This window comes from Cicer arietinum, chromosome 7 (genome assembly GCF_000331145.2).
Source record: "Cicer arietinum cultivar CDC Frontier isolate Library 1 chromosome 7, Cicar.CDCFrontier_v2.0, whole genome shotgun sequence".
In the NCBI taxonomy this organism is placed as follows: Eukaryota; Viridiplantae; Streptophyta; class Magnoliopsida; order Fabales; family Fabaceae; genus Cicer; species Cicer arietinum.
The window spans coordinates 55,932,734-55,945,716 of NC_021166.2; the positions used below are offsets into that span (position 1 = coordinate 55,932,734).

The following is a 12,983-nucleotide window of genomic DNA, read 5'->3' on the forward strand; positions in this document are numbered from 1 at the left end:
CTGAGCATGATTAGAATTAAGGCTTCATTGCTCAAGTCCAAACCAGTGTCATCCATACAGTCATTGAGTTCTTCAGCAATAGGTTCTGCACATTAAGCATATAATAAATCTTCTGCTAATAATCACCATTTTCCTTGTCTATAATTCAGTTTTTGTGATGCTAAAGGTTGGAATTTCTGTTCGTGTAAGGAATCTCAGAGATCTGCTTGTTCAATAATTTCATCGTGATGCGATTCCTCAAGTAAAAATCATGTGGCCACAAGGGGACAAAATCTTGGTAATCCGGAGTTTGACCGGAAAGTAAGTAAAGTTTGATCAATAATTGTTCCAACCAAGATTCGAATTCAGGTTCTCCTGAACGACCTGTCTTAAACTAAAACTAGTTAATCACTTAAGTTCAATCACCTAATTCTTTCTGTTTTTACTTAAGAAATTAGCATTTTGGGGACAAAAGAGTATATTTTTACTAGAGCTCCAACTAGTAATCATTTTTTATTACTTTTGTGATGATATAAAGCACAAAACATTTTTAAAACCTTATCTATCTTTTGAAAAACCAGTTTAAGGGTTGAATCCACACTTAAACCCCCATAAATGAGCAAATATATTTTCATTATGATAAGAAAGATGCAGCCAGCTTGCATAATTGCAGAATCCATGTGAACTATAAAACCTTATCTATCTTATAGTGGTGCAATTCCTAAAGCAAACACTTGCATAACCTTTCACATGCCTTAACAGCACCTCTAACATAATAGCATTTCCTAGCTAATGACTATTAACAACAAAATCCTTATAATTACACATTAACAAGATATACCGATGTGGAAAAGGCTTTGGTTTGATGAAGGTGTTTCCATGAAGATGAAATAACCTTCTCTATTGACCTTAGAGGAATGTTGGCTTCTGGTTTCTAAATTTTTTCTGCATTGCTTGAAACCTTCCTTTGTGTTTGAGTGGATGATACTGGTTTTTGTTCCTTCTTAGAGTGTGGAAGGAGAACTAGAAATTTCATTTTCATTACAATTGAACTCTGAAGGTTTATCTGCAGTTGAGTCACAAGAGGATGCCTCCACTCCCAGGAAATCATCTTGAAAGGTACTTTGGCTATTGCTGTTGTTAGATGATACAAGACATGTGCTTCCATGTAGAACACCATGCATTGATTGAAACACATTTGATGCATTGTATTCAATTGAACCACGATATTCAAGATATGCAGTTGAAGTGTCCGGAATATCACCAAACTGTCAAATTTAAGAAGAAAAATAAACATATGAAATCCATTCTAGTAGCATTCAGAAGGAAGGGCATAAACAGCCACATCACAATATGAAGAAAAGAGTACTTATGAGTTCTTAGGTTCTATGAGTCATGCATAAATTATGGCTTTCACAGGAAAAACAACAAAACTAAGTCAACCAAAACATTTCATCCAAGTATCTTTTCACAATCTATAAAAGAAAATCACCTAGCATTGCAAAAATGTGGCAAAACTCATGTCGCATCAATACACAATGAGAATTTAATTAAGTGTGAGAGGTTAGCATGACGTCTATTAGTAGTAAGCTAAATGAATGATGTATAAGAGAGATGATTCATATATTCAATGCCTTAAAATTTTGGATAGAGATGTAGTGTCAAAGTCTCTTGGTGGTCATGATCATTAGTTCATTGTAGCTCCCAATGCTCCCAAGACTCTCCAACAAGTGGTATCATAATCTGGTTCAACTTGATGGAAGGTGAATGAATCCAAGTATATTAGATCCATGTATCAAAAGTGTGAGTGATTAGTCGCACATCAACTAAGAATAAGTTAAATAATAATATATCTATATAAGAGAGGTGACTCATATACTCCATGTATAGAGTTTCGAGTGAAGATGTAGTGTCAAAGTCTTTTTGTGGTCTTGATCATATTAGTCCATACTCCCCAATAAATGGAGATACACTCCCCAATATCATTTGGTCTTTGAACAATATATATTTACCGGTGTCGAAACTACTTCAACATTTGAGTCAATGCTTTGATAATAGACCCTTCTCAACGACTCGGACTCGGTGGGACCATTGACAAAAGCATGTCTTCTTCTTTCACTAGTAACAAACTCTCCATCAATAAACATTGATTTGATGAACTTATTTTCCTCTTCAATAGTTTCAAATGGACTTTGCACAACGATGTTTTCATTTCCAAAATAGGCATCGGGAAATCGATAGTTCTGGAACGATACCTCCTGCTCATTTTCGAAGATTGAAGATTGTTGAGTTGAGAAGGGAAAGTATCTGTCAGCCTGATGAGGCGCCTGAAATAACGATTCCATGTTCATTTCTTGCAAAGTACCGTCTACCTAAAACAAACATAAAACAGATATTAAATTCTCAGCATGTTTCATATTGAAAGGTTTAAGCCAAGATTTTGTTCTCAAAATTTCTATCAAGGATCCACTGCTTACATCTGAAATTCCTTCTACTGTTTCTTGATTTTCATAGTCAGAACTCAGAGGTCTACTAGGCTCCCCTTCATCACATATCATTGTATCAGTTTCATCTTCACCATTTTTCTCAGCTTTCTTCATCAAGCGACATAAAACAAAGTTCCTCTACAAAATTTAGAGGATAATAATCAACAACTCATACAAATAAAGACCAGAAAAATCAAGCCAATGCTTCAAAATCAGAAACTTGTTTTTCCTAAACAGTTCTCTTCACATCAAAAACTTAAAAAGAGTTGTTTGCTCTGTAGCACCGACACCTCTGTCGAAGGCGTGTCTCGGTGTCAAACACTGACACCTTGGTTACGTTCAATTGATTCAATTTCTCAAATTATTATCGGTGTCGACGTGTCAAGTGTCGTGTCCATTGTCTATGTCAAAGTATTTGTGCTTCATGCTTTGTATGGTGTGATACAGAAAAATATCATTTCAACAGAAACTTCATCTCAAAAAGTATTGCTTACATAGCATAGCATAGCAGAAAATGACACTTTCTTTTATGAAAACTAATGATGAATCTTTTCCTAAAACAAAACCAAATTTGAGAAATTAAGTAACCAATAGAATATGACACCAAAAGAAAAAGGGATTCAAATTCAAACAATGAATCAAATAATCTTCAAATTTCAGAACAGAACAACCAATCAGATATAAAATGAAATCAAATCTTGTAAAAACTCAAACCATACTCATTTCACTTCTATTTTCTGGTGACTAAAGATGATTTCAAAAAAAAAAAAAAACATGCAACATAATAATAAAACATTAAAAGTTAAAACCTTGTTGAAACAAAACAAACCTGGCTATCCTCAAAGGTGACAGCATGATACTCATGAATAACCCAATTGGTCTTAACACCAGGAACACAACCTTTATAAAAAACAAGAGTCTTCTTAGTCCCAATAACCTTGTTAGTACCCCTAACCTTAATGTTACGATCATTTCCAGTAGCTTTCCAAAAACCACACTTTGTCCTCCTGTTAAGCCTCTTACTTTTTGCATATTTATAATCACGAGCACACAAGAAAAACCATTCTGGGTCATCAGATTTTATCGCGGAACAAGCTGAAAAAGAACAAAAACATTAAAAAGATCACATTTTTACGCAATAACAATGATTAGTTTTTTGTTTCATATTTAGTACCTGGTAAGTCCCAAGGTTCAAACTTGCAAACATCAACTTCAGCTATAACATTGTGAAGAATGGAATCATTACCAAGTAACTTGTTTTTAAGGTAGTGGTTAACAAGCTCTTCATCTGTTGGACGGAATCTGAAACCAACAGGGACAAAATCAAGAATGGGGAATGAGGTTGTTTCCATTGCTATTTTTGGTTAGTTTTTGTTTTGAAGTGTGTTTTTGTGTTTTATACTAATAGTAAGAAAAAGAGAAATTAGTGAGTGATTAAGAAGGTAATGGAGAGTGAAAGAAGGGTGTGTTGATTTTATAAAGAGATGAAATTTGTAATGGAAGGTGGTGACAGAGTTTTGGTTTTTCAAGTTGATCATAGACTGCTTTTTGGCTTAGCTCAGAAGGTATCAACCAAAAAACAAAACAAAAACCAAAATGGAGAAACAAAATATGGCAACCTCACTTCTACTACCTTCTCTTATTAGCATATCATTTTTTAATGTTAACTTTTTTTTATCATCATAAACTTACATATAAATTTTGAATTTAAATTCAAGGCAAAATATTTAATCTATATAAATTATTTCTTATTTTTTTCTTTGTGTCTTTATTAAATATATGTGTGCCTAAATTTATTCTCAAATGCCAAGACTTGTTCTGATAGCATTAATCCTTTTAAAAGAAAAGTACAAGAGTTGAGTCAAGCTTTAAGTCAATTACTACTAATTATATAGTGTGAAAGTGGTAACGTAGAAAACTTATGGTTTTAGAACTAAAGGCATATTTGGATAAATAAACTTAATGAAGTAAATGTCCTAATTCCACACATTAACCGCGTAAGAATGAGAATAAATTAAGAATCTTCTGCACAGTCACCACTCACTTTCCACGAAATACTACTTAACTTTGTTAAGCTGTTATGAGTCGCTATCAAGCCCCATTATAAGCCACTGCAATTTGAGCTATTGTATAGATCCCAAAATTATTAGGACATCAAAATAATAATTTGTTTAAAAAATATTATATTATGTAAATATAATATCAAAATTTAGTTGATGAATTTACTTTAAAAAATATTTGAATGAGGGTTTATTTTAAATAGTTAAAAGATTAGTATTAATTTGAAGTTTTATTTAAATATTATTTATAATTTTTTTTTATTTTGATGAATTTAAATAAAATTATTAGAGTTGTTGGTATTTCACTCAGTAAAAATATAATATTTTAAAATAATTTATAATTATTAAAACTACATTTTTTATTAAAATTTTTTATTTTTTAAATTCAAACAATATCTCCAAATATATTCAAAACAGACCTGATCGCTATCACCTATTTATATATAAAAGAAACAAATTTAGATTATGATAGACATATTTCATAAAATTGTCAAAGAGACTTGCCAACATTATTAAGGATTTACAATAGTTTACTTTTAATCTATTTACTACTGAATGTTATAATTGAATTCAAATGTTCGATAAAGTGAAAAGTTCAATCATTGGTGTAAAAAGTAATTGGTGAATTTCTATTTATTTTAAATTTTGGTTGGTAAAGATAGGGATAGTGGATATATATAAGTTAGTTGACAGTAAATTAGTAAAATAAATTTGAAGTGTTTAAGAAAATAATAATAGTGGAATTAATTAATAATTAATATAAAATGATACATGATAAAAATATTTTAATTGATATTCAACTTTTTTTTCATTAAAATAATGACAATATAAATTTTAACACACTATTTAAAATATTATCTCAAAATTTGTAAAAAAAAAAAAAGAAAAACAATATAAGAGAAATCTATTACTAGAGAACTTTATTTTAATCATGCAAGATTATAGCAAACCTAACAACATGCTTATACAATATACACTGATTATCATAGGTAAACTCACGTTTGAAGATTTGGAACGCGTAGCCAAACGAGCGCTAAATTGCTTAGCCTATAAGCATTTGTTTTTTTATATTTTTATGTTTGAAGAAAACAATGTATATATGGGCTATTTCTCTTGCTGTTTAGTGGACTCTTATTTTGTCCTCGTATAGAAATGATTGAGAATTTAATTTTTTATTTTTTTTTTGTAAGAGTAGTTATTATTTAAATATTCAATTTTGATAGTGTAAAATAGTTATATAACTTTTTTTTATAACATAAAAGCTTATTAGAAAAAGGTAAAAACAAAAAATTGGGAGAAAAACAAGCAAGGAAATATATATAATTATGTTTTCACCATTTAAGAATGTATTTAAACATTATAATCATATTATCGTAATATGATAGAATTTTCTTAAAAAAATGTCTTTGTTCCTTATTATAAGACTTCTCTATATTTGATTACATTATGCATTTTTACCAAAACATTCATAATTATTTCCATTTTGTAACAATAAGAACTAATTATTATTTCTTCTCCAAAAGAACTAAATATTATTAGAGGATTAAAGATAATTTTTTCTTTGTCGTGTCAAAAATGGAAGGATATGAATAGATTGAAGTTAAAATCATATAGAATAAGAGGGTAAGTTTAATAGTTAATTGAATAGGTCATTTTTTTAGGCAATTGAATAGGTCATTTTTTTAGGCAATTGAATAGGTCATAACTAGTAGAAAGAGTGAGAAAAAATATTTTAACAATAAAATTTGAAAAATATACAAATTTAAAATACTACTATCTAAATTCTTTTCATAATAGAAAACTATCTATATTCCTACATATTCATAAATTACTTTTTCTTGATTCCCAAGTTTCATCCTAGGCCAGTTGGCCCACCATGTTATGAATATTTCTTATTCAGTTTCATATGTTTGTTTGGCTTTCTTTTGGTGGTTCGTTATGCTCCCCACTAAGATAGTTACATCATCTACGAAACCCAAACTCATTTGCCCTACTTTATAGTCAATTGATTGACTCGTTATAAAAATTGAGTTTATTTTTCAAAATGTAAACTTACTTTCTCCATAACATTGACACATCTAATAGAAATGTGGAGTCTAATTGTTATACATTTTAAATGTAAAAAGTTGTTACTACATTACTATTATGGAGATGATTTATAAGTTAGTTTTGATAAAAAGTTGATAAAAATTAAATATTTGTAATAATCTAGTAGTTGTGATCGACTAATTTTATAAAAATTAGTTATATTTATCGTATAGATAAATTAAATTCAAATAATATACTCTCTTTAAAATCAAATATAAACAAAATTGATTTATTTTTTTTTAAATGAAATATAAATACATTTTTTATTTAATGACATTATTTCTAAAATGTCCTTCATTTATTTTAATTTTTTGTATTTTAAATTACTTAATTTATTCATCATAATGGATAATTTAGACAATAAATTAAAAAAATTATTTAAATTGTATAAATTAATATACTCAACTATTTTTCTTAATATACATAATTTGACCCATTTTATCTTATAATTCATTTCGGAATGAGTATACAAAAATTGACTGTTTTAAACATATTTAGTATTAGTACACCAGAAAAATCTTAGTCTTAAATTTAGTATACACTTTTTCCTATTAAATGTCTACTTTTTATTTATTTATGCAATTCAATGAGAATATAGGTAACTTAGATATTTCAGTCCAAATAAACTTAGATATTGAATTTTAAATTTTAAATATGATTGAAACGATTAAACGTAATTAATGACTTCCTTTAGACTCAAATATAAGAAGAAAAAAGTAGTGATAATTGATAGACCGAATTATAAGTAAAATTTAGTTAACTTCACCCTATTTAGTATTATTATCATTAAAATATTATTTTTAAATAAAATATAAATAAAAGAATAACTAAAAATTATTGTATTTAATTTTAATTTTTAATTAGATGTATTAATTTTTCGGCCACTATTTTTATTTATATTTTATTTTAGAGAGAATATAATTTATTATAACAAATTAAATGAAAGATAGAAATAATTTAAAAAATAGAATTATATTTTTCAAGAAAATTAAATACAATAACCACTATTTTTAATATATGTGTATTAATAATTACTTATGCGGCTTATAGTTGAGTTTATTAATAATTATCTTACTAAATGTAGGCTATTATTAATTTTGACCTTGTTAGATTGAGAGTATTCCCAACCGATAAAAAATTGACAATTAGAATAGGTCATTCTTTTCACTTGTCATAGGTTTTGGTCTCGACAAACGGGTGCAAGTTTTTAAATCCTCATAAATGAATTCATCATTCCCTATGGTTATGAAAACGAGAAAATCATATTATATTACGCAGTACTATGATAAATTAAAATTCTAAAACATTAATTTAATAAAATTAACTAGGATCAATTTAGATGATTGGTTGAGTGCATTTATTCAGAAAAATGATTTGTTTAGTTCACTTTAAATTTTGAATTGAATTAATAAATTATTATTAGTCAACCAAATATTTTTTTTAAATAATGAGTTTTTACAAAAAGATAAAACTATCACAAAAAAAATAAAGATTTTTCAAAATATTTTTCCCCTTGATCGATATCATCTTCACCAAACCCAGCAACTGAAAGAAAAAAAATCAATGAAATTAAAAATTTGTGTTCATCCTCTCAAAACCACTTTCTTAATTTAGCGAGTGAACAATTGGGGTTAAAAAGTTACTTAAAAAAAATTAAAAATTAGTGAGCAAAATAAAAACTGATACAATTGAGGATACTAAAAAAATGTAAACTGAAAAAACGATTATGGCTACATTTAACTGAAATATAATTTAATCTTCTTTTTTTAACCTGTGTTCCTACGCATGAAAATAGACAGTACCAAGCAATTACTAATAAAATATCTTAGACATGGTGAAAAGAAATGAGATATATTCATTTCTCACATTGCAAAAAATATCTTAACTTTACAAAGTTCTCATAGTGCCAAAACAAAAACATGGCCAGAGCTCATCAAAACTGATGACTGAATGACATTATTAGAATATCAATACTTCGTATGTTTAAACTATTAGATTGGTACAATCGCTACATTCATATACCAATCTAACAGATTAAACATACGACACATCGATACACTAATAAAAACACGAATGTATCATAAGCGTCCCCTTAATTACATGTATTCGCTTTACAACATAAACTAATGACCACTACTAGAAAACGTCCACCGGATAGATTTCGAATAATTGGTCTCTATAGAATCAAAATCGGTCGATAAACAAATTAACGACCGAAATAGAGACCAACAATTTTTAGTTGATAAACCAACAGTCGCTAGTCTTTATAATGAAGAACATGACATCTTTGCGGGTGAAAATGCAACAGTCAACCTAGCATGATCAGAAAGAGAGTAATCTTCCGGCCAAAGTCCTTTCTCCATTTCACGCGGAAACAACATCGCATTCTTCACCTTAAAACCAATGGCTTCTTGCTCCTGTTCAGTATTAGAATCCTCCATACACCCATTGAAATTTTCCAACACATGCTCTGAACATGTAGAATTCCAAATATTTTGCTGCAAAGTCAATTATCACACCATTATTATTATACAATATCATAATAAGAGTGTGCTAGATGTTGATATTATTGATTATCTTCGTCACAAAAATATAACATTCAAGCACAATGCATCAGGCACGTTCAAGTTCGAGTTGTGACGGATCCAGAAATTTTATTGTGCAGGGACAATACTTACATAATATATTTTAGGACAACTAATGTATATAGTATAATAATATACATATAATGTTCAATTTTATCAAAATTTTAGTCGAAAGATCGAAATTGGTGTGCATGCATGTTCATAGATTTCGAAGAGAAAAAAACATAAATACAATGATGAGGAGAAATCATACACAAGTTAAGACATGATAAATATATACCTTGAATTCTTCTAAATCGATTACACCATTTCCAGCTACATCAGCTTGATTCCATAGATCTTGCAACTGTTGGAAGCATAGTCCATAAGGCACACCAATTAACTTTAACTGCAGTAGTTATGAGATAGTGAGTCTATTGTGTCAATTGAGCTACAAGCTCGTAACATATTAGCAGATATGAATTGTACCTGACGAAGTGCTTCAGAAAAACTAAAATATGTTACAGAACCAGCACAATTGTCACCCTTCAAAAATGTAAAGGCATCATCTTCGGACAATGACGCCTTTCGTAGCTGAAACTAAAGTCCAGAAGAAAAACGAGAAAAATTAAACAAAGAAATAGCATTAGATGCAGAGCTTATATATATATATATATATATATCATATGTCTAGTATAGCTTAAGAAGGAAATACAAAGACAACCAAACTATATAAAACTCTGCGAGTAACAACTACCTTTAGTATACTAAATACAGCTTCGGCCCAACTTGTTTTCAACGGTTTACGCGCTTGGTTAGGATTGCAAAGCCAAATGAAGTCAACACCACATATATTTCCTCTATGATTTCTGTGACTAACCCACTGTTGATTTAATGGAAAATTCAAGAAAAACAAAAACCTGTTAACCTTGTGTTGTAATAATAGGAATGCAGGTACAATTATATAAGGTTGAGATGTTTACCTTGTGTGCATCAGCATAACTATCAGTATAATGATTTGCAATATCATACGATGATACAAATCCCTGTGACCTAAGGAACTTGTAAACATGTCCACGCTTGCTTCCATTCCAGTCACTGCATTAGATAGAACTTGTTAACCTTGTGACCTTTTGTTCTTTTAATTAGTTACCACCGGGGTCTAGTGCAAGTGGTTAGTGTGCAAGTGTTGTAAACCCGGGGTACTGAAATTGATTCCTACTCAAAATGTAGCAATAGTAAAATCCCAAGAAAATCAACAATAAACTCACCCACAAAGTATAATAGGCATTGGTTTGAGCCTGTTTTCTCTCTGATACAATTCCACATATTGTAATATTTGATAAACCTACAAGAAGGAAAATCAAAGCCAAATTTTAGGATTTGAAAGCTACAAAAATAATAAATGAATAAGAAGAATTTTGTATTGCAGGGAATTCCATACCTGATCCAATCTCACTATAGACAGACTTGAATCATGAGGAAATAGCAAGTGAGTATTCACTATCAGAAACTCTTGGTGAAAATTTCCTTTTTGGTCATGTGAAATGGGATTAACTGATTGAACATGTAACAACTGAGCAACACGGTCACCACAATCGTTGAAAAGCAACTCTCGATAATTTACAATACTTAGATATTCTTTATGTATAGCAGTAAGGAGGCCTGCATAATAAATATGATATTTTGAGCCATATAACAACAACATTACTCTGTGAAACATAGATTTTAGATTATGAGAGGAAAAAACTCAAAATCAGGGTTTTAAATTGCAGTTGAAAATCCAAAATGTTTAAATGAGAACGAGGATAAAAGTTATTTTCACAATCTTACCATCTCCACGATTGTTAGTTCGAGCAAGCTTGAAGAGATGATAGCCAGCATCCCCAAGTCTCTCCTCATACATGTGAACAAGTTCTTCATTTCCAACCCAAAACTCCTACAAGTGGAACAAACATCATGACAACAATAGCATGGAGTGAGTAATAGCTAGAAGAGAAAAGCCGGTGTTGTCTATGCAGAAAACAATACTTTGTTCAAATTTCACTTCGAAACAATAACCACTATTTGACAACATTTTATACTAAATAGTGTATTGCTAAACAATAGTGATTTGTTAAAATTCCATTATGTTATAGGACTGATAGCCGCTATTTAACAACACTGGAAGAAAAAAATCACAATGAACCATGTAGATTGAATTGAACTATCAATAAAGAGAAAAGAGAGAAATTGGTACCTGTAAACACATAATAGAAGATGATTCAGAAAGCAATGAATCAAGAATCCTTTCATTCCTAGCGAACCAAAATGATCTGAAGTCACTTTCTCTAAGCCCTTGGTTCTGTTCAAAAACACAACAACACAAAACAGAATGAATCACTCCAAAAACACAAAACAGAATGAAATAAAAACGAACAATAAGAGAAAAGAACAAAACAAAACCTGTGGATCAATCCTTTTGTAAATAGGAGCAAGGATATTGAAAGTAGTGAATGAAACACAAGAAGGGTCTTTATCAACTTCTACAATTGATGAAAAACAAACACTTTTATTAATTCTAGAAAGCTCTCCTCCATCACAGTTATTGATAACAACATTATTATGAGAAGAATCAGTGTTCCCTCTTCTCAAATTGAACTTAGAACCTGCAGCTACCACCTAAAATTACATTCATATATTAAAATACCCAATTAGTAACCAAGATTAATAACTTAAAATCCACTCCCATTACAAAACAACAGTGATACCCATTAATAAAAAAAGAAAACTTTATTGAGAGCTGAGATAGAGGGTCACTTACCATTCTGAAAATCTTAGCCACAATCAAAGGGGTAAGAGATTGAAGATGCAATAAGGGAATGGAAGAGAATGTAGGTAGTTTTATAGCAGTATCTTTTAAGCACCGCCTTTTATATAAAAAATAATGCAATTATTATTATTAAGAGAGAGAGTGAGAGGAGAGGAGAGAGAGAGAGATGAGAGGACAAGTTGTTGGGTTTCAGCGTTGCAGCAGCGTGTATGCTCTAAAATGCTATAACATTTTCGACTTAATTGCAGTTTTGGTCCTCTTATTTTAGTTGAATCGTAAAAATAGTTTTTTTTTTTTTTTCCAGTTTTGATCTCCGAATAAACTTTTGGTCCAAAACTTGATGAATTTTCATTTTTTCAAGTCACACCACATTATTTATAATCATATATTTCAGATATAATTGTTGCGTCATGAGATCTTGAGGTATGATGTGACTTAAATAAACGCAAAAAAATAAAACTTCATCAAGTTTTGGAGTAAAATTATGTTTGGGGATCATAACTGAAGAGAAATAAAATGTAAAACTACTTTTGCGCAGCTAAAATATGAGGATCAAAACTGCAATTAAGTCAACCTTTTATAATTCTTGTGGATCACACTAGTTAAGCTGTTTAAATTTCCTATAATAATTAATGTTTTGGTATAATGATAAAAAGAAATAAATTTGATACTCTAAAAAAAATAGATTTATTAAATTATTTTTATTAAATATTGAATGAATATTTAATATTTTATAATTTTTAATAAGAGAATATTTATAAAAATGATTAAAAAGTTAAAATAATTAATAAATATGATTTAATGTTTTTTTCCTATTATAAATAAATGAGACTAGATGGAATACAAAACAAGAGAAAATCACTGATTTGGTTGAGAATTTACAATAAAATTTCTACATAATCGACACTAATTAGAAATTCTCAACTTGAACCCACTTTTTTTCTGCCACTAATAGTGCATTTTCCATTAATTGATTATTATAAACATTAACTTA

At 29.3% G+C, this 12,983-nt stretch overlaps 2 protein-coding genes across 2 annotated transcripts; both read right to left on the reverse strand.

The window, feature by feature from the left end:
* Positions 1 to 593: 593 nt before the first annotated feature.
* On the reverse strand, positions 594 to 4,224 carry LOC101503457 (NAC domain-containing protein 69-like). Its single transcript, XM_012718672.3, is given in 6 exon segments — positions 594 to 990; positions 993 to 1,247; positions 1,992 to 2,351; positions 2,457 to 2,603; positions 3,295 to 3,560; positions 3,640 to 4,224. Coding segments are annotated over 6 exon segments (1,308 nt in total). The 5' UTR covers positions 3,818 to 4,224; the 3' UTR covers positions 594 to 888.
* A 4,224-nt stretch (positions 4,225 to 8,448) lies between these two features.
* Positions 8,449 to 12,121, reverse strand: LOC101503137 (uncharacterized calcium-binding protein At1g02270-like). The gene is made up of 11 exons (XM_004510554.4): positions 11,981 to 12,121; positions 11,623 to 11,838; positions 11,417 to 11,521; positions 11,011 to 11,116; positions 10,622 to 10,842; positions 10,449 to 10,525; positions 10,161 to 10,275; positions 9,935 to 10,060; positions 9,667 to 9,777; positions 9,479 to 9,586; positions 8,449 to 9,111 (listed from the first exon to the last, which is right to left on the reverse strand). Exons 1-11 carry the CDS (start codon positions 11,981 to 11,983, stop codon positions 8,878 to 8,880), a joined length of 1,422 nt encoding a protein of 473 aa, XP_004510611.1. The 5' UTR covers positions 11,984 to 12,121; the 3' UTR covers positions 8,449 to 8,877.
* Between the last annotated feature and the right edge of the window lie 862 nt (positions 12,122 to 12,983).